This window comes from Caretta caretta, chromosome 7 (assembly GCF_965140235.1).
Source record: "Caretta caretta isolate rCarCar2 chromosome 7, rCarCar1.hap1, whole genome shotgun sequence".
In the NCBI taxonomy this organism is placed as follows: Eukaryota; Metazoa; Chordata; order Testudines; family Cheloniidae; genus Caretta; species Caretta caretta.
In genome coordinates this window covers 15,940,144-15,963,990 of record NC_134212.1, presented here as the reverse complement: position 1 = coordinate 15,963,990, position 23,847 = coordinate 15,940,144, and the positions used below count along the sequence as shown (strand labels likewise).

The following is a 23,847-nucleotide window of genomic DNA, read 5'->3' as shown; positions in this document are numbered from 1 at the left end:
AAGGGAGTACAGTGCAGAGATTAGATTTGTGGCTTAATATTTGAGCATTGCTGCAGAGCAGCTCCTTAAAATGAAGAAAAGGAGTACTTGTAGCACCTTAGAGACTAACCAATTTATTTGAGCATGAGCTGTAGCTCACGAAAGCTCATGCTCAAATAAATTGGTTAGTCTCTAAGGTGCTACAAGTACTCCTTTTCTTTTTGCGAATACAGACTAACACGGCTGTTACTCTGAAACTTAAAATGAAGGACCGGCAAAAACCTCCACCTTTAGTTTCCCAAGGGATTCGGAAAGTGACACATCACCAAAGCTTTGCCATTGCACAAGACAGATTCTTATCTACTAGTCAGCCCAACTTGCTCATGACTTGTCTTCTAGACAAATATAAAGGTATGTCTATGCTGACCTGGAGGCAAGCCTCCTATCCTCGGTCCACAGACCCTGAATTGGGATGGTGGGCTTCAGGGCCCCTGTTCCAGCCCAAACAGGGTCAAAACATAGTCTACCCTGATATTTTTAGTGCCCTAATCCAAACCCTGCTACCACAAATCTGTGAACCCAGGCCAGGAGACTCACTCCCCAATACAGAACCCTATGAGGATATAACTTTATAGCTCAATTACCTTTACGATGCCATGCACATGCATATCCAATATGGATCATCCTGAGATGGTTTATCTGTCCCTCTCAGCACAACTGGGCTTGAACATCCTTCCTCTGGGGAAAAATTCTACCAGTATTTGTATTACAGTAGCATCTAGAGGTTCCAAATAAGGATCAGGGGACACTGCTAGGTACCGCACAAACCCAGAAGAGAAAAATAATCCCTGCCCTAAGGAGTTTACAGTCTGTTAGTTCATCCATTTTAGAAATGGAATTTAATGTACTGTAAAATGCAGTTTCATGTTGCAGACACTGTAAGTGAATGTATATATTGAAAAATAAATCAGTCATTTATAGAATGTTTGCAGAGGTACCCTTGATATAAATGGGAGGAGAAATTTATGAGTGTGATTGTATGATGCGGTTGCTTATGATGGTAGTGGGCAGGGCTCAGCAGTCCTGAGGCTCACTTCTGGTTTATATCTTCTGTTCCTGAAGCGTAAGCTTTTAGAGTTTCAGCTGGCCACCTGCAGGGTTCAGGAAGCAATTCTTCCCATGCAAATATATTCTGGTTGTTTTGTTTCATCTCCTCACTGACACATCAGGGAGGGCCATGGCTTGAGACTGGACACCAGATGGGGCAGGCCATCTCAGGTGGGACTAAGCATTCTCCCTCAGGTACTTGGCTAGCTGGTTCTTGCTCACATGCTCAGGGTCTAATTTATCACTATGTGGGGTAAGGAAGAAATGTTCCTCATGTCAGATTGCAGTGACCGTAGGGGATTTTCACCTCCTGCGCAGCATGTGGATGTGGATCACTTACCAGGATTATCTTGGTGTCTTTCACTTAATCATTTCCCTGCCATGATGGTGGCCTGAGGCACTAGTGCAGGGGTTCGCAGGACAAATTTTTTGATGGCCTCAGAATGCCGCCACCAACTCTTGCTGGTGGCTGCTCTCACACTTTCCTAAAATACTTAATTAGCTTTAGGAAAACCAAATAAATATGCACATATACATATCCAAATCATTGTAAATTTATTTATTGATAGCTAGTAAGTCTGTTGTGAAAAGTGATATTAAACATATAGGTCCAGAAACTGAAACCTCAAAATTTTCATTAAAGGAACACTGTCTTATAAATTTAAGACCCTCTTACAAACATAAACGTCGGTCTTAATGTCTTATTATAGGTTTAGACTTTTTTAAAGTTCAGTTTAAAACTTCTCCATAATGCTGCTGTATTTTGGATGCAACACAAAAGAAGAAGAATGGGTCACTCTGTTTAATAGTCTTCATTCCACTTTGACACAGTTGAAACAGCATGAGTGAAAGGTTTTTTTTTAATGTCTGGTTAACAGTGCATTTTAAAGGTATATTAGTGCAGTTTAAAGTGTTAGATTTTAGAGGAGTACATGCTTTCATTAACAGTTGGTTACTATTAAGCGAGGGGACCAGAACATTTGGCAAATATGTTTGGTATTAACAAGCTGGATCATATATCAGGCAGCCAGGCATCAGATAGAGTTTTACAATAAAAATCAGTCAAATATAATGTATGAAGTGGCTTTCAGAAGCTGAAGTTCAAATGTAGAACCAATTTACCAAAACTAGTTCAAGACTTTTAGGCTTTGTGCAACAAGAATCTATCAGCTCACTTGAAATATTTGTGTTTCAATTGTGTTACATGATTAAGGAGATTGGTTGCCCACTCGGTTATAGAAAGAATATGACTTGCAGCTTTCAGACAGTATGCCTGATGAAAGACTGTTGACAGACAAACACACACTTGCTGCAGAGATGCAGGTCAGCAGAAGTTACTTAGTGCAAAAGAGGTTTCAGAGTCTATGAACAGGGAACACTAGAAGTCCTCAATTAAAATCCAGGACAAATTCACTTAGATTACATCTGTTTACCCTGCAGCAAAAAATGTTAAATCTAAAAGCCATAGGCCTCTTCACATTCTGGAAAGTATGGCCCATGATGGAATGATATCCTCCCTTGTGAGCAGGTTTACTCATACTACCATAATGAATATAGTTTTCCTTGTGTATTTAATTAAAGGGACAGTGACTAAAGTGGAACCTTCAAAGGTGGTGTCTACTTAGCTAGATTTTCTGCCTCACATGGTAGCTAAGTTGAATGGGGGAGGTGGGGGGGGAAGAGGAGAAGGACACACCACTTATCTACAAGAGTTTATAACTAGACTCTACTATAAACAGGTTAAATCCCAATTTACTTAACAAGGAAGATCTTTGGCAGCACATATACTAAAATTGGAACAGTACAGAGAAGATTAGCATGGCCCCTGCGCAAGGATGTCATGCAAATTCGTGAAGTGTTCCATAAAAAATAGGAAGATCTAATAAGCCATGATAGTTAAAGACTAAGTAGTACAGAAGGAAGCTGTTAACTATAGGAAAAGGAGGGACATTTCCATTATTTGGAACAGGACCTATTTTATTTGGTGCACTTTCCAGGTTAAGAGTCATCAGCAGTTGGCATAAGCTGATGAGTAATTGGCATTAAATATTTCACCTGATGAAATCAGATACAAGTCATTACAGGAAATTGCTTGGTTCGAGAAACCTTCATGCTGTGTCTACACTATAAAGCGTTGCGAGGGACATGGTTATGACATGATCATTTTTGTAGAGAACATGGAAGACGTGTTCCACACACACCATACAAAATCATTGCACATGTAATCAGTACTAAGACCTTGTATCTATCCTACAAAACTGAAACCACAGATTGCAAGATTCTGCTTGTATTTTAGACCGTGGCTTTACCTTAGCATCCCAAAGTAGTCAAGAAAGCTGTCCAAATGCTTCAAACCTATCTACTGCTGACCTATCTCAAACCTGTTACATGTGTGGCACAGCTGCACTACCCAATCAGATAAAGATGGAAACATGCTGCAGTTCTGGCATGGGCCAACTGTTACTGACGAACACAGTACTCAAACAGTTTTGCAAGTATATATGTCTTTAATAATAGTGTTCACCCATATAAGTTTCAGTGCTTTAATGCCAAAGACTAAGCAATTGTTAGTAAGATTTACAATCTTTTGATCTTCAAACAGTAGACACTGAGTTCACCCTTCTGCCCCGGAGGATGGAAGAAGTGTTTAGTTAGCATCTCTTCTCCCAGTAAGTGGTACTTCTACTACTTCAGCCAGTTACACACTACATGTTTTCATCCATAGTGAACTCCTAGTACAGTACATTTAGAGTACTAGGTTTTTCATGGGATTGTTCTTTTCCAAAGAATGTGGGAGAGAAAGAACATTACAAGTGTCACTGACCAGCTTGGTAGCCAGAATAGGCTCAAATAAAACTACCACTAAGTAGAGAGAGTCTATTCCCTCTCCTGTCCAGTTGAGACGTACAGGACATTTTGATTCCAGTTGTTGCTGGCATCCCACCATTTCCCCTGTTCTTCACCACTAAAGTCAGTCTTGGCTGTAAAAGACTAGAGGCAGCCCCAGATTACTAGTGCTGGCTAAGAACAGACAGAGCTGAGGGCTCTACCTGATAGGCCAGACAGCTCCCGAAGTCAACAAGCTATCAGGGTTGTGAGGTTAATCCTGTTGCTCAAAGTTCGGTTGTTCTGGCCATCTAGAGAGAGGATCCTGAAGCACAGCATTGTAGGGCCTGCCTTAAGTCTGTTCAATAATTTTAAAACCTCTGCTTTCAGAAGGCTGAGCTAGAGAGCTTAATTTTGAGGACCACCACACTACCTTCCCCTAAAAGGGCCTGTCTCCCAAACATTAATAGCTTAGTCCTGCAGATATGCTTAGGCAAGCAGACAGTAGAGGCTTACTTTATAGAGGAAGTGTTACCCAATGACTAGAGTGTCCTTGTTACACTGTATAAGCATGACACCAAGATAGAGTGACTTTCTTGATTAGGCAATACAACTGTCAGAACACGAGAAAGTCAGTTACATTTACTGAGCAAGACCTAAATTCAACATCTGCAAGTTGAAAACTTAGTAAATAAAGTTTCCTTTCCAACATGTTAGTCAAATAAAACTTTGATCGGGGTGGCATGTACACAGAGCAAAATATGAACACTGATCTGAGCAGGGCTTACCCTTCACAATCAGTAAACTGCAAACAAGCTTTGAAATGCAACAGGACTGTCCAAGTGCCCAACAGTTGTATTAAGCCTTGCACACATTCAGGGACAGTCTGATCTACGGGACCATGCTATCTGAAAGTCCTAATTTAAAAAAAAACAAAAAAAACCACCACCCACACAGCTACAGGACAGTATTGAATACATTAAAATGCTTTTTGGCAGAAAGATGACATAAGTAGTTTCTTAAGTAGCGAGGACTAGCCATGCTTAACAGAACACACAAAATGTAAAATCTGTGTGGCTGTACAAGAATCATACTGTTCCCAGTCTTATGCAGCCAAAAAGTTGGTCTGTCTCTCTACTAAGGTAAGCTTCTTATCCAACTTACACCCAAGAATTCAGTGCATCAAGTGACTGTCAGGTCCACCCTAGACTAAAACTAGTTTAATGCCTCAGTTTCCCTGTAAGTACCTTGGACTATCAGTTAAGCCCTTTACTGCATGTGAACAAAAACACCAAGTCATATGCATCCTTCTTCAACTGCAGTATTGGGTACCAACAGCAGAGCCAGAGGAAACATATGCAGTTTAGTGGTCCAGACAAGTCGTTCAATTTGTTTCCTGTTCAGTGAGGGTCAAGCTATGCTGTAAGCAGTATTATGGCTGTCAGTGGAGAGTCTGCATACACATGTCAAGCAAACTATGCTACATTTGTTAGTACAGAAAGCACCATTCTGTAGCTATAGTTCTAGTGAGGCCACCTCAACTCATCAGTCTTAGTTTTAAGGAAACAGGTTTCAGAGTGGTAGCCATGTTAGCCTGTAAAACAATGAGGAGTCCTTGTGGCACCTTAGAGACTAACAGAGGTATTTGGGCATAAGCTTTCTTGGGCTAAAACCCTGATGAAGTGGGTTTTAGCCCAAGAAAGCTTATGCCCAAATACCTCTGTTAGTCTCTAAGGTGCCACAAGGACTCCTCATTGTTTTAATGAAAGTGCGTGATGGATCATCAGCTATACAGAGAGAAAGTGATTACAGCCAGTATTTTAGCCCACAAAACTCAATACACAGAATGTAAGTTTTATTCTAGTCAACTGTACTTCTATGTTCCAGTTGCACAGATGCTATGTAGGATACTGTGCCAGGAACTGTAAAATGCAACAAGATCTTCATATTAGAGATTTGAGAGATCAGTAGATTATGGCTAATTACAAACCAAATTAAAGCTCAGACAACTGGGTACCTAATCCCGCTCAAAAGGCATACCAACCCCTCATTACTAAATAATGGAGTTACAGTGAGGCCTGGAGGAGCAGCTGGTAGGAAGCAGTTGTCTCCCTACCAGACTGGGTAGATTTCCATTGGCATCAGTGCAGTGCCAGGACTGCTAGCCTGCTGCAACCTCCTGTTTTGAGGGCTGGGTCTTCAGACCTGCCCTAAGGTTGCTCAAAGAGATGCCCAAAAATCCACCATTCCCCTATACAGAGCCAAGAATCACCCCCCCTCCCCCCAACTACTACCAGAAACCTCCTCCAGCCATACCCTGCGCTGCCTAAAGGCTGGGAGAGGAGAGAGCAGCCTGTCCCAACCCCCCACCCCAACAGCCCCCCACAGAGACAGGCCTGCTCACACCCCCTCCAGCCCAGTGGGGGCCAGGCCAAGGCACTCGGACTCCCTCCTACACCCTCTCTCCCCCCCCATTACCCCCAGGGCCCAAGGGGAGAGACGCCAAGAGACCCGGATCACGCCTACCCCCGCCCCGCAGTACCCACCCCCCAAGACACAGAGAGCCCCCCCCCCACGGCCTAATGGGAGATGGACCAATGGACCTGGATCACTCCTACCCCCCCCCCCGCGGCGGTTACACCCTCCCCCCCGGCGGGAGCGGGCGCGAGCTCACCGCGATGACGTTGACGAAGGTGGTCTTGCCCGAGTACTGCAGCCCCACCAGGGTGAGCTCCATCTCCTCCTTCCAGAAGAGCGAGCGGAACCAGTCCAGCAGCCGGGACAGCAGCGCCAGCATCGCGGCGGCGAAGCGGGCCGAGACCCTCCGGCACGAGCGCGAGCTCCGGCCCCTCGGGGACTGGCGGCGGCGGCGGCGGCGGCGACTCGCGGGCTGCGGCTCCGGCCAAGGCCAACGCTGCCCTGCCTGCCGCGCCGCGGTCATATGACGGCTCCCCACGCCGGCCTGGGGAGCAAGAGCGGCCCGGCCGGCAGCAGCCGCAAACCCAGCCTGCGGCGCCCCCTGCCGGCGAGGTGTCCGCCCGGCGCTCGGGGAGGACTCATTCTCGCGTACCTGCCCTGCCAGCGCCACCCAGCGGCCACCTGGAGGGCTGGGGTTGGGGCAGGGATAGGGACTGGGGCAAGTGCTGGGACTGGGACAAACAAGGTCAAACGTAGGGGCAGGGATAGGGACTGGAGCAGAAATAGGGGGCAAGCATAGGGGCTGGGGCAGGGATAAAGGGATAGGGACTGGGGCTGGTGCACAAATAGGGGTTGGGACACCTGCAAGGTGAGCTGTGCCGTTTCTGCACCCCACTGCCACCCTCTTCCCCTTCTACTCTCACCCTGCTATCCCCCCAAAGCACCCCCAGGCCTCCTCCTCCAATAGCTCTACTGACCCCATCCCACTCCCTAATACCTCATATTTAGGGTTGGAAGGATTAGATTGGTCAGTCAATTTCACTGTATGTACAACAAATATTTCCATGGATAATAGTGGAAATTTACAGATAGGCAAGGTAAGAAAAATGCTGCTTGAGAACTTATGAGAGTTTGGTTTAGGGACATTTACTTTGGGTTTTTGACTATTAGTGCTTTAATGGCTATAAAGCTTTAACTTTATGAATCTCACTGGCTCTTGTCATTAAATAATTATTGTCTGACACTCCTATTATCTGACAACTGCCCCATAATTTCCCACAATTGTGCAAATTTAAATCAATTTAAAAAAATGTCATGCTGAAAAATGAACATCCATATTAGCAGCTGAAATTCTAAGAATATAAACATTGCATTCCACCTCACCTATTCCAAATGTTCAGAAATTTTGAGTCATCCCCACCTCTCCCCAAAAAATCATGCAACTGGCTTAAAAATCATGAGATTTTGAAAAATAAAATATTAATAGTAGGTTAGTTTTATTTGTCTTCTGCTTTCTGTGCCTTTAGGGTGCACTTGGGTCACATTTTCCAGCTTTTTTCCAGAGTCATTAGGGTTAGAAACTTTTTTTTTTTTTCAAAATGAAAGCTAAGATTTTCACACGGTCACTTGCCTCCAGAAATCAGGGCTTTAAACATAAAATATTGCAAGCTTTATGATAAATCATGAGAATTGGCAACATGGGCCACCGCTTGCTATGCCACACAGCTACCCACCCAATACTGCTTCCCCCTATACTGTCCTGGATACCCCGGTATTCCGCTGCTTCTGATACCCCATCACCTTCTGATATCCTGTCTACTGTCCACTGCTACCTTGATGCCTTCACTGCTAGCCCACCACCCTGTAATGACCCCTCTTAAACCTGTCGCACCATTAGCCCTGTGCTGCCCCTGAAACCCCCACTGCCCCACACTGTCCCAATACCTCTATTGCTCCCAACCCCACTGCCCTCTGCTCTCCCACATGCTCCCTATATCTCCACTTTCCCTTCTCCCATCCCACTGCCCTGTATTACACCCCACTCACACAGTGAATCCTTTGATGCTACCTCTTATATCTGCTGCTCTTATATATTCCCCGCCCTGACTTCCCCTTTCTACCAGCCCCCTACCTGCTGCAACACCCGAGCCATCCACCCTTTGGAAACAGGTGGCTTATTACACTGAAATTTAGTTACCCTTGGAGCCCTGTGCTAGTGTTTGAGAATGAAAAAGAGAAATTGATCAGCCTGGTTTCCCTCTTCAAAATGAGTGAAGTACATAAAGGAAGCAAATGGTGTCAATGGGGAAAAGCAGATTAACTGTTTAAAGTTAGCAAGGAGTCCGGTGGCACCTTAAAGACTAACAGATTTATTTGGGCATAAGCTTTCATGGGTAAAAAACCACTTCTTCAGATGCATGGAGTGAAAATTACAGATGTAGGCATTATATAATGACACATAAAGAGAAGGGAGTTACCTCACAAGTGGAGAACCAGTGCTGACAGGGCCAATTCGATCAGGCTGGATGTAGTCCCTATAATAGATGAGGAGATGTCAATTCCAGGAGCTGCTTTTGTAATGAGCCAGCGACTCCCAGTCCCTATTCTAGCCCAAATTGATGGTGTTAAATTTGCAAATGAATTTTAGTTCTGCTGTTTCTCTTTGAAGTCTGTTTCTGAAGTTTTTTTGTTCAAGTATAGCTACTTTTAAATCTGTTATAGAATGTCCAGGAAGATTGAAGTGTTCTCCTACTGTATTTGTATGTTACCATTCCTGATGTCCGATTTGTGTCCATTTATTCTTTTACACAGGGACTGTTCCGTTTGGCCAATGTACATGGCAGAGGGGCATTGCTGGCACATGATGGCATATATCACATTAGTAGACGTGCAGGTGAATGAGCCTCTGATGGTGTGGCTGAAGTGGCTGGGTCCTCTGATGGTGTCGCTAGAGTAGATATGGGAACAGAGTAGGCAACGAGGTTTGCAACAGGGATAGGTTCCAGGGTTAGTGTTTCTGTGGTGTGGTGTATAGTTGCTGGTGAATATTTGCTTCAGGTTGGGGGACTGTCTGTTTAAAGTTAGGTTGGCTTCAGTATATAGGTCTGGGCAGAGATCAACAGTTTGACTCATAGAATTTTAATAAATGTGAAAAGAACAGGGTCTGGAGGCAAAGTGTTTTCAAGGAGGGACCTTCGGCTTCGGAACCTGCTCCCCACACCTCCCATTGATCCAAAATAGCTCATCTGTTGAACTTTGCAGTACAAAGGCATAGCTATTTATTTACTTGGTCCTTGGGGGAAAGCAGGGACCTGCAATGGGCTGAGGTTGGTAATTCTCTGATAGGTCAAGTTTTGTTGGGGGCTGTTAGCTGCTAGTTCCAGCTGATTTGATTTTTGTAATTTATGTCAGTTATCAAGAGCGCTAGGTAGGTACCTTTTGTGTACCTTCATGAATAGCCATATATTTTGCATGATTTCAATATACAACCATGAACTGACCCCACCCAGGTACCATCAAAAGGTATCACGAATCTACTTTTTGATTCAAGATTGGGACAAAATATCAAATGAAGGGAGTCCCTCCTGGCATTGGGATTCACTGTATTTCACAGGGTAATTGTAACATTGTTTCCTTTTAAAATATATGATTTTTCACAAGTTAAGCCCCATCCTGCAACTACTTCCACACAAGTGCATCCCAGGGGTCTGCCTCCATAAATGTAATTGCAGGACTGGGGTTTAAGTAATAATAATCATCACCATATCATTTGGTATATTCTATATATTATATATATTCTATACTGCAATAAAATATTACGTAAAACACACCGCTAATGTACTATTAATTGTGGAAATTTCACACTGATAAAGTGTGTCCTAAAGCCATTTAAAAAAAAAAGAAAAGGGTTCTTGAGTACAGTTATCAGTCTCTATAATGTTCTGATAATCCAAGTGTATTGCACCTAGAAGGGAGTTTACACTAGACCTTCCTGTTGTTGTGCCAGTCTTGTAACAGATTGAGCCTGGGTCTCCTCTCGTTGGCACCACTCTATCTCCATTGCCTTCACAGGAATTAGTCCTAATTAACATGAGTCAGAACTCCTATTCTTAAAAGATGTACAGTATTTTATTGATTTAGCTGTTAGCACAATGTGATGAATAAGAGATAGTTGCATATTACAATCTGCTCTTTCTCCATGCTCAAGGGAAATGGGCCCAATTTCATCCTTGATGTCACTCCATTGACCTTAGTGGAGTTACGCCAGGGATGTGTGTGGCCCATAGCGTTTTAAAGTTCCCACAAGCAAAGACATTGACAAAGCAGATAGGGGCTTACACTGACCCTAACTTAAAAGAACAGCAGAAAAAGAAGCAGACCATAATATTTTATTAAAAGCCAGAAATGACATGAGTGATTGCCAGAGATTCCCAAGCCCCAGTCACAGTGCCAATTACAAAATAAGTTACACACTTTCTTTAAACAATTTATCTTTTCTTCAGGGAGACATCTTTGAGACGCCAAAAGTATTTTTCATTCCTAAAATCATCTAGTGCTAGCCCTCCGTGTGCTTAAACTGTGACATTTGCTGTGCCAGACCCAGAGAGGAGGGCCATTAGCTGAGCAACTGAGGATGTAGTTTAAAAAAAAAATGTGTGTAGACTAACAGATGCCCATATAATTTTGTTAGTTATATGCAATGTGGTGGTTTGAAAATAATTAATATTTTGTACTTATCCTTGTTTTCAGGGGTCTCACAACACTTTATATTTTATAAATATTTGGAGCCTGAGCCACTGTAGTATGAGGAGTGGAACTGAAAAAAAGAGGGTCAGATTTCCTGAGGGAACCAGTCACAATGGGGATGAAAGGTTATGAATAAGCATTACAGCATTGGAAGCCCCCTGACTCAGCCAGAATTCCTCAGGGCAACCCATAGAAGGAGGAGCTCTGGCATCCTTTGAAAGAGTGAAGCATGCATTCCCCATTGCACTGGGTCAGCTCTGTGTGGAATGGAATAGGCTGATAGCCCTGTCCTCACTCCATGCCTTCCCACCCTTTATGGGGAAGCTACCAGCTTTGCTAGCCAAGTGCCTGACCCTGCTCCCATCAAAATCAATGGGGACGTCAGTAGGAGCAGGATTAACACTTAGTGGTCTTGCCTGTACACCTGACTAGATTGGGCAGATCCCTATGCAGGGGCTTCCACTGTAGAGAGAGTAAGGTTTCTTAAGCCTTTTTGTCTGTTGTATCCTAAACCAGTCACATGCAGGCCCTTAATTCATTAACACTGCTGTCAGCTAGGCTGTATACCCATTGCACAGGTGAAATCACAAAGGCAAAGAGAGGTTCTGTGATTGCTGTAGGTGCAAGCCATTGTTCAGAACCCACATCCTGAGTTTCCCATTTGGCAGGCCAGTTCCCCACACTCCCCACTGCTCCTACCAGTGACTAAATGACACATGTTGATCGTGAACATACAATGAGAATACTGTATCACATATTTCAGCTCCACACACTTCCTCTATAGACACATTGATTCTCTGGGCTCCAATTTCTGTAAGTCTTCCTCCAAGGTTTGCAGCCTCTCAACTTTTTGTTTGAGCTTCTGTCTCTCCTGCATTGCTAATTAAATACCATAGCAGTACTTGATAGAGCATTTTCATACCTGTGTATCACAAGACACTTTACAGATCTAATAGAGATACATGATTTTATTTATTTCTATAATGTTTAGTATATTCCTAATAAGATAATAATCATCATCATCATCATAATTAATAGGCCTGATCTTAAGATGCACTAACCACCTGCAGCTCCCACTGCAGTCACTGTGAATTGGGAATACTCTGCACTTCCCAGGATCAGGCAAATGAGGCTTAATGTTCTGATACTGTACACTTCATCCAAGGCTCTTGAAGCAAATAACATAGCAAATTAATTATTTATTGGTTGGCATTCCGTCCTGGATCTCAGAAGAATATATACAGCAATACCCTTCTGCTTTGTGATTTGTGTATGAACACTGAACAAGATTTCACAAGAGCCAAAAGCAACAGTACAGCCTGTGCACACAGAAACTCACATTTTATGACATGGGGGAGCTGATCTCAGGATCATTTCCCTCTGTCGCTATAGATCATTACTGGATTGATAAACAATTTACTAAGATATATGTCTTTTTGTACAAGATGAAAATAGACAAGAATACACACCATTGCACAGATTTCCCCTCCCTCCCCCCCCAAATCACTAATGGACATTTTGTTTCTGGGAGCAAGTAAAATTTGCTAACTTAACCACGCAAGCAAAAAAAGAGTCAAAGGTACAGGGCATTATGTACTGGAAAACAACCACATTAATACTTGGAAGAACACAAAATTCCCCTCATTTTCTTGGAATTGTAAAAGCTTCACAAAGGCTTTCCACATGGATAAGAAATGCCCTGATCCATGATTTCCAGGCAATAGGCTTGGAGATGGAGTACAAGCTGCTTCCAGTATATGGGGTGGCGATGATACGACTTCTCTCTTCAGCTTAGTACCACAAAAGAGTACCACAGACTTTAACAGCTTCTCCAATGTTCCTGTTTGAAAATTGTGAATATTTCTATTCATAAAATCCTGTTGTAAAGCTTTATCTGATGGCCAACATAGCAGGATTGACCACACTGATTTAACTCGACTATTAAAGCTCATTATATCACCTTAATAGTACAGCTTAATAGTACATGCTCTCAGCTTATAGTGTATCCAAAAGGCCTGTAACTGCGGTAGGAAAGGCAGACCTGGACAATAACCTAGATAAACAATTTAATTGACTTTTCAACAGACTAACAGTGGTACACAGACTAACAGTGGTTCTTAGCAGTACAGGGTTTACCATGGCACCGCGGGCGCCATGGCACTGGGCCCAGAGTCAGAAGGGGCCCCGGGCAGCCCGATCCCCCGGCCAGCTGATCCGGCCAGGAAAGCTGCCTCCGCCCCAGCCCCGCCCCCGCTTCACCCCTTCCCCTGAGCTCTGCGTCCTGGGGGACTGCAGCAGGGGGCGTCGGGAAGTGGAGCGACCTGGCCCCAGCCCGCTCTGCCCCGCCGGCTCCCAGCCGCGCTGCCGGTGAGTGCTGGGGGGCGGTTCGCCCCCCCGCCCCCCAAGTCCGGGAGCAGAGCAGAGCGGGCTGGGGCCGGGTCACTCCACTTCCCGACGCCCCCGTGAGTGTGGGGTCGGGCCCGCCCTGCAATCACCAGGCGGCAGGAAATGGAGTGACTCAGTCCCAACCCGCTCCGCTCCACCGGCTCGTGCTGGGGGGCGGTTTCTCCCCTGCCCCTCCAGCCTGGGGAGGAGATGGAGCGGTGGGGAAGGGGCATGGGATGGGAAAGCGGGGACAAAGGGGGTGGGGAGGAGATGGGACAGTGGGGAAGGGGCCTGGGATGGGAAAGAGAAGGGGATAGTGGAAGCGAGGGCGGGTGGAAGGAAGGGGGTGGAGTGGGGAGGAGATGGGACAGTGGGGAAGGGGCATGGGATGGGGAAGAGAATGGGGCAGGGGAAGCAGGGGCGGGGGGAAAGGCAGTGGGGACGAAGGGGGTGGGGAGGAGATGGGACAATGGGGAAGGGGCATGGGATGGGGAAGAGAAGGGGGTGGGATGGGGAGGAGGTGGGACAATGGGGAAGGGGCATGGGATAGGGAAGAGAAGGGGTTAGGGGAAGCGAGGGTGGGGTGGAAAGTAGGGGGTGGAGTGGGGAGAGATGGAGTGGTGGGGAAGGGGCATGGGATGGGGGAAGAAAAAGGGTGGGATGGGGAGGAGATGGAGCGGTGGGGAAGGGGCATGGGATGGGGGGAAAAAAGGGGTGCGATGGGGAGGAGATGGAGCAGTGGGGAAGGGACATAGGATGGGGAAGAGAAGGGAACGGGTCAGAAGGGGGAATCTGGAGCCTTGGGAGAATCTTGGCAGAAGTTGGGGCTCCCCTGTTAAGCAGACCCATCGAACCCTCACCCTGACAAGCCCCAGCTCCCCTGCATCTGTACCACGCCGATGAGCCCCGCCAAACACCCTCCCCAGTGAGCCCCAACCACCTGCACCCCCCACCCAAATGAACCCCACCTCCCCTGCATCTAGACCTGCCCCTGCTGAGCCCCAAACACCTGCACCTGGATCCCCTGCAGAGTCCCATTGTCCCTGCACCTGGAACCCCCCAATGAGCATCTGTGCATCCAGATCTCCCACTGAGCCACGTGCACCCAGATTGCCCCACAGAGAATTCTCGTACTCCCACCTGGATCTCCCCACATCTGCACTTGGATCCTGCTGCTGGAATGAGCCTGCTCACCCACGCCTGGTGCACCTGGCACGGGGGGCAGGGCTCCAGGGTGTTTTTGGGGCAGGCCTGGCCCTTGCACTGTGTCAGGGTTGGATGCAGCCTCACTGCCAAGTCCCTGTCCCGGGGTGGGATGTGGGAAAGCTGCAGGGTGATCTCCCACCTCCATGCAACCAGCGGCCTGTGCTCCCCACTGCAATGTTAGAGCCTTCACATTTATTTATTGACAAATAAAATTTGCAGAATTTTAAAATATTGTGCACAGAATTTTTAATTTTTTAGTGCAGAATCCCCTCAGGAATACGGGGTGCTGTGCATCTGTGATAGTGGGACTGTGAAGAAGTTGGTGGGCAGTGGGGAGGTCGATGGGCAGGGGGTGCTGGGCGAGCAGTGTGGTGTGCAGGGTGCTGTGCAGTTGTGGTGGGTACCGCTGGTCTAGAACACTTAGGTTTGGTTTAAGTCTATTAAGCCCATTGTATTGCTAAATCCCAGTAATCACATGGCACAGGGTATTACTGTAATATTCTTAGCTTGAACATACAAGTCCATACAGCATTTGGAGACAGTAGAAATTCCTTATTAAGGGCCAGTGCCTGAGGTCTTTATGCTCTGCTTACTCCGGGGAATACCCATTGACATTACTTAGCTCAGGTAACAAAGAAGGCTAAAATTAGTATTATTGGGCCCTAGATTATTATAATCCACAAATGACCAGTACATATAAAAAGTGTGGGAGTGGGAGCATTTAGGCCACCAGGTAAACAGATGGTTGCACTAATCATTTAGAGCAAGATCTGCAGAGGTTTTTCACCAGGCCTCTAACCAGCCCACCCTGACTCGTACCCCATACTAACACTTTGGTAGTGTTAGTCTAGGCCAGGGGTTCTCAAAATTCATTGCACTGCATCCCTGTCCGACAACAAAAGTTACTGCATGACCCTGGGAGTGGGGACTGAAGCCTGAGCCTGCCCAAGCCCCTCCGCCCCAGGTGGAGGGCAGGGGCCGCCAAAGCCCAAGCTCCGCTGCCCTGGGCGGGGGGAAGCCGAAGCCCAAGGTCTTCAGCCCTGAAGGGGGGGCCTATAACCTGAGCCCTGCCGCTCAGAGCCAAAGCCCTTGGGCTTCAGCACTGGGCGGTGGGGTTCAAGCTTAGGCTTCGGCCCTGGTAAGTCTAACGCCAGCCCTGGTGGCCCCATTAAAATGAGGTCACGACCCACTTTTGGGGTCCCAGCCCACAGTTTGAGAACCGCTGGTCCAGGCTTTCATTTAAAAAAATTACCAGCCCCAGTTCTGCATTGGTTTGTTGTAGCTCAGCCAACATAAAGGGACCACAAAGCCTGCTCAATCAGACCGCCAGAATACCCTAGTGTTTTTTGGGGGCTGGGGTTCTCCAGGCATCATAAGACTGGGTAGCAATGGTCAGCCAGTGCTGCCATCCGCCCTCTGCATCGTCCCAGAGGAAGGAGGGAAATATGGCCAACACTCTCTGCATTCCAGCTCTTCCGGGCTGGCAGGATGGACCATAGGGAGTTGTTCAAAGCCACCATAATTTGGACCGTGGGCCCAGAATCTGGGAGGTGCAAATGCGGCTTGCTCTCCCTACTAAGCAGTGGAGCTTGAGCTTTGCCTCCTGAGAGAGAACACACAAAATCAAGGTGTGGGTTACTCCTGTTCTTCTTATTTGAACTGTACTCTTCAGGGGGGGAGTGGATAGGCAGGGAATGTTTTCATTTGTGATTCCAATCCTGCTTTGATGGCTAGTTTCGATAGGCTCCTAAATTTGTAAAGTGTCAGGTAAATTATAGTGCTGTATAAAAACTGGGGCATTCTGGCTGGCAGGCAGGCCAAGCAGAGCAGGGGAGGTACTAGCTGAGCAGTCTTTGTGGCCACCATCCTTTTCCATCAACAGAGAAGTGGATGACCTGCTGTGAAGCTAAATGAACAATTGTATTTGAAAAAAGAACAGGAGTACTTGTGGCACTTTAGAGACTAACAAATTTATTTGAGCATAAGCTTTCATGGGCTACTGCCCACTTCATCGGAGGCATAGAATGGAACATATAGTAAGAAGATATATATATATACATACAGAGAACATGAAAAGGTGGAGTAAGAGGCTAATTAATTAAGATGAGCTATTATCAGCAGGAGAAAAAAACTTTTGTAGAGATAATCAAGATGGCTCATTAAGACAGTTGACAAGGTGTGAGGATACTTAACGTGGGGAAATAGGTTCAATATGTGTAATGACCCAGCCACTCCCAGTCTCTATTCAAACCCAAGTTAATGATATCTAGTTTGCATATTAATTCAAGCTCAGCAGTTTCTCATTGGAGTCTGTTTTTGAAGCTTTTCTATGGCAAAATTGCCACCTTTAAATCTGTTACTGAGTGGCCAGAGAGGTTGAAGTGTTCTCCTACCGGTTTTTGAATGTTATGATTCCTGATGTCAGATTTGTGTCCATTTATTCTTTTGCATAGAGACTGTCCGGTTTGGCCGAAGTACATGGCAGAGGGGCATTGCTGGCACATGATAGCATATATCACATTGATAGATATGTAGGTGAACGAGCCCCTGATGGCATGGTTAATGTGATTATGTTCTATGATGGTGTCACTTGAATAAATATGTGGACAGAGTTGGCAACGGGCTTTGTTGCAAGGATAGGTTCCTGGGGTAGTGTTTTTCGTGTGTGGTCTGTGGTTGCTGGAGAGTATTTGCTTCAGGTTGGAGGGCTGTCTGTAAGCAAGAACTGGTCTGTCTCCCAAGATCTGTGAGAGTGAGGGATCATTTTTCAGGATAGGTTGTAGATCCTTGATGATGCGCTGGAGAGGTTTTAGTTGGGGGGCTGAAGGTGATAGCTAGTGGCGTTCTGTTATTTTATACCTGTCCTGTGGTAGGTGACTTCTGGGTACTCTTCTGGCTCTGTCAATCTGTTTCTTCACTTCAGCAGGTGGGTATTGTAGTTTTAAGAATGCTTGACAGAGATCTTGTAGGCGTTTGTCTCTGTCTGAGGGATTGGAGCAAATGTGGTCGTATCTTAGAGCTTGGCTGTAGACAGTGGATTGTGTGGTGTGTCCTGGATGCTGGAGGCATGTAGGTAAGTATAGCGTCAGTAGGTTTCTGGTATAGGGTGGTGTTTATGTGTCCATCGCTTATTAGCTCAGTAGTGTCCAGGAAATGGACTCTCCATCCCCCTCAGTAGCTGATCCACCAGGTGCTGGAAGGTGGCCAGCGCTCCCTTGAAGCCGAAAGGCAGGGTCAAAAACTCATAGAGCCCCAGAGGGGTAATAAAGGCAGATTTCAGCCTGGTATCTTCATTCAGTGGTACTTGCCAGTAACCCTTTGTAAGATTCATAGTGGTAAGGTAACAAGCTCCTCCCAGCTTGTCTAGGAGCTCATCAGGCCTGGGCATGAGGTAGGCATCAGATACAGTGATGGCACTGAGCTTCCGATAGTCCACACAGAACCAGATCAACCCGTCCTTTTTGGGGACCAGCACCACCGGCAAGGCCCAAGGGCTGGAAAATGGCTGGATCACTCCCAAAGCCAGCATGTCATTGACCTCTCTTCCCAGGTCCTGAGCAGTTTTCCCTGTGACTCGGAAGGGGGAGCATCTTATAGGCGGGTGCGATCCTGTCTGCACCTGGTGGACAGTCAGATTAGTGCGTCCAGGCTGGTTGGAAAACAGCTGTTGGTACAGATGCAGCACCCCTCTGAACTCAGCTTGCTGGGCAGGGGTTAGCCGATCAGACAGAGGAATTGTTTCCTGGGAGGAGCCAGCTCCTGTCTCAGGGAATAGATCTACTAGAGGGTCACCTCCCTGCTCCTCCCAATGTCCACACACGGCCAGCACCACATTCCTCCTGTCATAATATGGCTTCATCATATTCACATGGTACACCCGGCGGTGGTGCGCCCAGTTAGACAGCTCCACCACATAGTTTACCTCATTTTAATTGCTTGACCACCTTAAAAGGGCCTTCCCAAGCGGCCTGTAGTTTGTTTTTTCTCATGGGGATGAGAACCATCACCTGGTCCCCGGTGGCATAGGCACGAGCCCGCACCGTGCAGTCATACCAGACTTTCTGCTTCCTCTGGGCTCTGGCCAGATTCTCCTTGGCCAGGCCCATTCAAGGTGCTTGTGGTGAGGATACATCTGAAATGGGGGCCAACGGGGTAGGGCCCCAAGGATGTGGGGGTGCACCACCATTTGCCCACTGAGGTGTTGATGGGGGGGGACCTAGAGGACTGGCCCAGCAATCCCCAGGGTGCCCTGGTCATGACCTGTAGCTAGAGCCAGCGAGGGGCACTGCACCCTGACCTTGGAGAGGGTACCTTGCCAGAGGTGTGGGACCCTACCCCGGAGGGGAGGGAGCGTCAAGGGACACGGCTCAGAGAGGCTGCGGCCTCAGACCCAGCTGGCGAAAGGGAGCAGGTCCCCATCCCTTCCCCGACAGCTGAGTTCCAGACCGAGTTACAGAAAGATCCCTCCTTGCAGAAGCTCAGGGACCTGGCCGACCTCAGTGCAGTGCAGACCATGGTGAGAGGTTGCCAGGAGAGGTCCCTGTGGGAGAAGGGATTCCTGTACCGAGAATGGGCTCCCCCAGGGGAAATGGAATCATGGGGGATCAGGAAGCAGCTGGTGATCCCCAAGAGGTATCGCCGCAAGTTACTGTACCTGGCCCATGACATTCCTCTCTCAGGACACCAAGGAGTCCGGTGCACCAGGCAGAGGCTGCTACAGAACTTTTACTGGTCTGGGGTCTTTACTACTGTACAACAATATTGCCGATCCTGTGACCCCTGTCAGAGGGTGGGGAAGGCTCAGGACAGGGGGAAAAGCGGCTTTGAGACCTTTGCCCATCATAGAGGAGCTTTCCAGAAGGTGGCTATGGACATAGTGGGACCTCTCAGCAAGATGACCTGGTCGGGGAAGAAATACATTCTGATGGTGGTAGATTTTGCCACCCGCTACCCCGAGGCAGTGCCCTTATCTTCTATTGAAGCAGACACTGTGGCAGATGCGCTGCTGACCATTTTCAGATGAGTGGGCTTCCCCAAGGAAGTCTTGACAGACCAAGGATCCAACTTCATGTCGGCCCTGCTCCGGTGCTTGTGGGAGAAATGTGCGGTCTGGCACAGCTGGGCCTCAGCGTATCACCCCCAATCCAATGGGCTGGTGGAGAGGTTCAATAGAACCCTAAAAATGATGCTGAAAACATTTATGAACCAGCACCCGCAGGATTGGGACAAGTACTTCAAATAAATTTGTTAGTCTCTAAGATGCCACAAATACTCATGTTCTTTTTGCGGATACAGACTAACACGGCTGCTACTCTGAAATTGTATTTGAATGTGTGATTTGTCCCTTGATGAGGGAAATTACTTCTCATGGCCAGCAGATGGCATCCATATCCAAATTCGCAATTGCAATCCAGAGCTCAAAGAGCTATCTTTTTCCTTTTGATAACAGTGGCTTACACTAGATAACTCCTTTACTACATTTTCTAATGAAGTGTTCTAACTTCCACAGGGACGCTGAAATGGTGACAAGAAGGTCTGATCATAGAATCATAGAATATCAGGGTTGGAAGGGACCCCTGAAGGTCATCTAGTCCAACCCCCTGCTCGAAGCAGGACCAATTCCCAGTTCATGATGTTCATGATTGCCTACCCCCTAGGTCACAGCTCAAAACAAGATGCAGCACCAATCTGAGCTCAACAGATGGGTGATTCCTGATCAGGCAAATCACTCCTCCACCTACAACTCCTGGCAAGCCACGCTGACTTAAGCTACTACCTGGCCCCAAATTTAGGTTTCCAAATCATTTTCCTCCTGTGATTTCATGATGCTCAGATCACCACTGGGGACCCAAGGCAAAACAAAGCCAACCATATACTTTCCCTTCCTCACTCTGCACGCATTTACTAGAGGTAGGTATTGTTCTCCTGCCTTTAGCTGGGAAGAGCCAAGAGTTTGTTTTTCTTCCCACACCGCCTCCCATCACCAAAGATGATATCTAAGAGTTTAGGAGCGGTGGATAGGGAGGAAGCAGTGGTAGGATGACACTTGAAACTAACACATCACAAGTAACACCCTGCTTTTCCTAGGCACAGCTCAGGGCAGGGACCATGTCTTCCTATGAGTTTGTACAGAGCCTAGTGCAACAGGGATACTATCATCAGTAGTGACATCTAGTCACTACCACAATATAAACACACACTACCAGTAAGGACAGATGGATTTCACTGTGTTCTTTCTTAAATTCTTGTGTTCGGCTGAGGTTTCTCTACTGTCAAGATGTATTCCTTTAACCTTGAAACACAGGCTTTGAAAACTAGAACTCTGTAATTCTCCTCTCAGAGACGATTGCACACAGCTAGGTACTCTTCTAAAATGAAGATGGGATTCACGCAAGGACTCCTGGATTTGGGAGATTATGCCATTGTTTGTGTACATATCTAGGTGAGGGGCTGGTGAAGCAGGCAGGTGCATATTGCACTGTGTGGAAAGAAAGTCCTGGAAAGAGACTATAGCTCTGTCTCAGAGGAGCCCACTTGGGAATCACCAAGTTATGATATTGAAGTAGGTGCCACACTAGACTTCTCTAGGTGAAATTACTTCTCCTAGAATATAGGGCAATGCCTTCACCTCCTAGTCATCTAAGAGGTTTTTATATTTGGCAAGCTATAAGGTTAGCTACCACTTGACAGTGAGAATACAAATCAGTAAAACACTTGAGTATTTTGTTCAGGAGACCTTCAGCAGGCACTTTTCAATGTGACTAGATGCAGCCAAGTGTCCCACAGGCCACCAGCAACACTGCTGCTTTCCTCCTAAGGCAAGGTAGTAGGAACATGAATCAGCAGAGCAGACAAAAAAAATTGATGTAAAGAAAAGGTGCTATTGTGAGCATAAATAAAAACACCTTCATCCCAAACCTGAGCTGGATTCCCTAGCACAGACCTCTGTACTTGGGTAGGGCTCAACAGAGGGAAAAGTCCTGGCTTGCAGATTTATTACAGGATCAGGGCCTTTGTCAGTTCATTTCCTTCATCAGTACTTGTACCAGGGACACACCCAGTCCAGCTTCTAGCCCATCTAATGCCTCAGTTTCCCCTGTCAGGTGGGAAACCACCCTGCTTATCTTCCAGCCCCAAAACAGTTAAGTCAGGGGTACCTGAGTCCTACAGCTAAGTCTCAAAGTCCCACCCATTCCAGAGTTTAATCAGAGTCCAAAAGGAAACAAACCTATTCTCCTACCCCAGACTCTCACCAGGCGCAGACCCTTCTCTCAGGGTTGATTCTCTTCCTCAACAGAGTTTAACTCTTTGCTTTGGTTCAGCTTCCAACTTGCTTGTGCTCTGACCAGTTCAGTGGTTCTCAATCTATTTACCATTGTGGACCACGTATACAGCTCTCTATGTGTTATGTGGGTCGCAGCCACACAATATATATGCTACCTGTATTGCCCTGAGGATGTCACATGGGCCTCAGCTGTGTGCTGATTGGGCCACAAGCAGCCCATGGATTGAGAACCACTGGATCAGTTCCTTCTTCCCCCACAAGGATAGGGATGTTTGGACAACCTCCCAGGCAACAGCAGAGAGGGAAAAACTCACACTTACTTTTTACTGGAAGTTCCCTGCCCCGGAACCATAAACAGTCAGGCTATCTGTCCCATACCAAATTGCCCTAACTTATTAGTTATTTATCTTACCATAGCATCTAGGAGCCCCAGTCACAGACCAGGACCCCATTGTGGTAGGCACTTACAAACACGGAGATTATTAAAAAAAAAAAAAAAAGCCCTTGTTCTACATGGCTTCCAATCTAAATCTTCCCAGGACATCTTCTTATATATCATGCCTAGGAACTCACAATTCCTCACCCTAAAACCTCCCCTCTATCTCTCAGCAGGCCTGGTTCTTAGTCACCTGGCTCCTGTCACCTGACCATTGTATTCATTCCCTCTCCACCTGGGCAGGAGAACTAAGCCTGGCACAGGTGAGACTGAGTCCCAGCTCCCTTAAAGGGCCAGCTCACCCTGTGACAGTGTTTAAGGTTGAGTTCACTAATCACGACTGGGGAATGAGACTATATAATATATAAACTTCACATAGAATAAAGATTATTTTCATTAGGTTGATGTTTTCGGGACTTTCTCCAGTATTAATATTTTCCTATAGACTATAGGGAACCGGTTTTGATTTATTCTCTTTACATCTTTACTCCTTCCCCACTTCCTTTTCTTTGGCTAATTACTCTGTTACTTACTCGAGTGGTTTTCTGTTTCTGCATGGGTTGTACAGCAGAGGGGGCTGCAGTGCCATCACACCTTCCCTCCACCCTGGCTTATAAACAAACCGCCTCATCCTCATCCGGAAGCGTGGTTCACTCGTGACTTTGGGTCTCCCGAGCTACCAGTGCAATGTACAGCTGTGTGATGCTGTGCCAGCACGTGCTTGAGCAAATCTTATCTTTTAATGCATATAATAAATGCAAAGCAAATTATTTGATCTACAGGGAGTTGGTAACAAAGGAGGAATGAATACAACGGTGATGTTTTGTCTACGTGTCAATTCCAACCTCCTCAGCGTGACCTTTTTTTTTTTCTTTGAAAAAGTGGGGAGATAACTGGAGAAAATGATTGTTGCTTTGACACAAGGAGAAGAAACAGGGACATTTATTCCACATGCCACTAGATTTATAGTTTATATTAAGCTCTTATACAGCACTTTTTATCAGTAGGTCTCACAATGCTTTACAAAGGAGGTTTCATTATCTTTGTTGTACAGAGGAGGAAAATAAGGCTCGGTGACTTGCCTGAGGTCGCTCGGCAGGCTAGTAGCAGAGCTGCTCTTCTGATTTGTAGCCCATTGCTCTAGCTGCTAGGCCACAAGAAGAGGTGCTACACAACGCTGAATGCAAGGAAATGTCACTCGTTGCTCAGCTATCACAGAGGAAAGGTCCGTCTGTGTATCGAAGTATTTATAACATCGTCTCATGCAAAGCCAAAGGTGGATTGTTGGCCTATAACCCCAATATAAATATACTGTTTATTACAGGTATGAGCCTTGCTTCAGGTGTGAGGCCCATGGCTCAGGTGATCCCACCTGTACATAGTTTGGGAATGAAACTAATAAGGGGGAAATGTAGGTTGAACATCAGGGAAAACTTCCTGACCATGAGATGTATTACTT

General features: G+C 46.5%; 1 protein-coding gene and 1 non-coding gene across 2 annotated transcripts in view; one reads left to right on the top strand and one right to left on the bottom strand.

Moving 5' to 3' along the window:
* Positions 1 to 6,832, bottom strand: part of ARL8B (ARF like GTPase 8B) — a 33,415-nt gene extending 26,583 nt beyond the window's left edge. The window contains exon 1 of the mRNA XM_048857563.2: positions 6,587 to 6,832. Within this exon, the coding sequence (XP_048713520.2) occupies positions 6,587 to 6,709 (123 nt within the window). The 5' untranslated portion in view covers positions 6,710 to 6,832. The remainder of the gene's footprint in view (positions 1 to 6,586) is intronic.
* LOC125640711 (U6 spliceosomal RNA) lies at positions 2,854 to 2,956 on the top strand. Its single transcript, XR_007357863.1, has one exon. It is a non-coding gene; the product is annotated as a U6 spliceosomal RNA (small nuclear RNA).
* Positions 6,833 to 23,847: the final 17,015 nt, after the last annotated feature.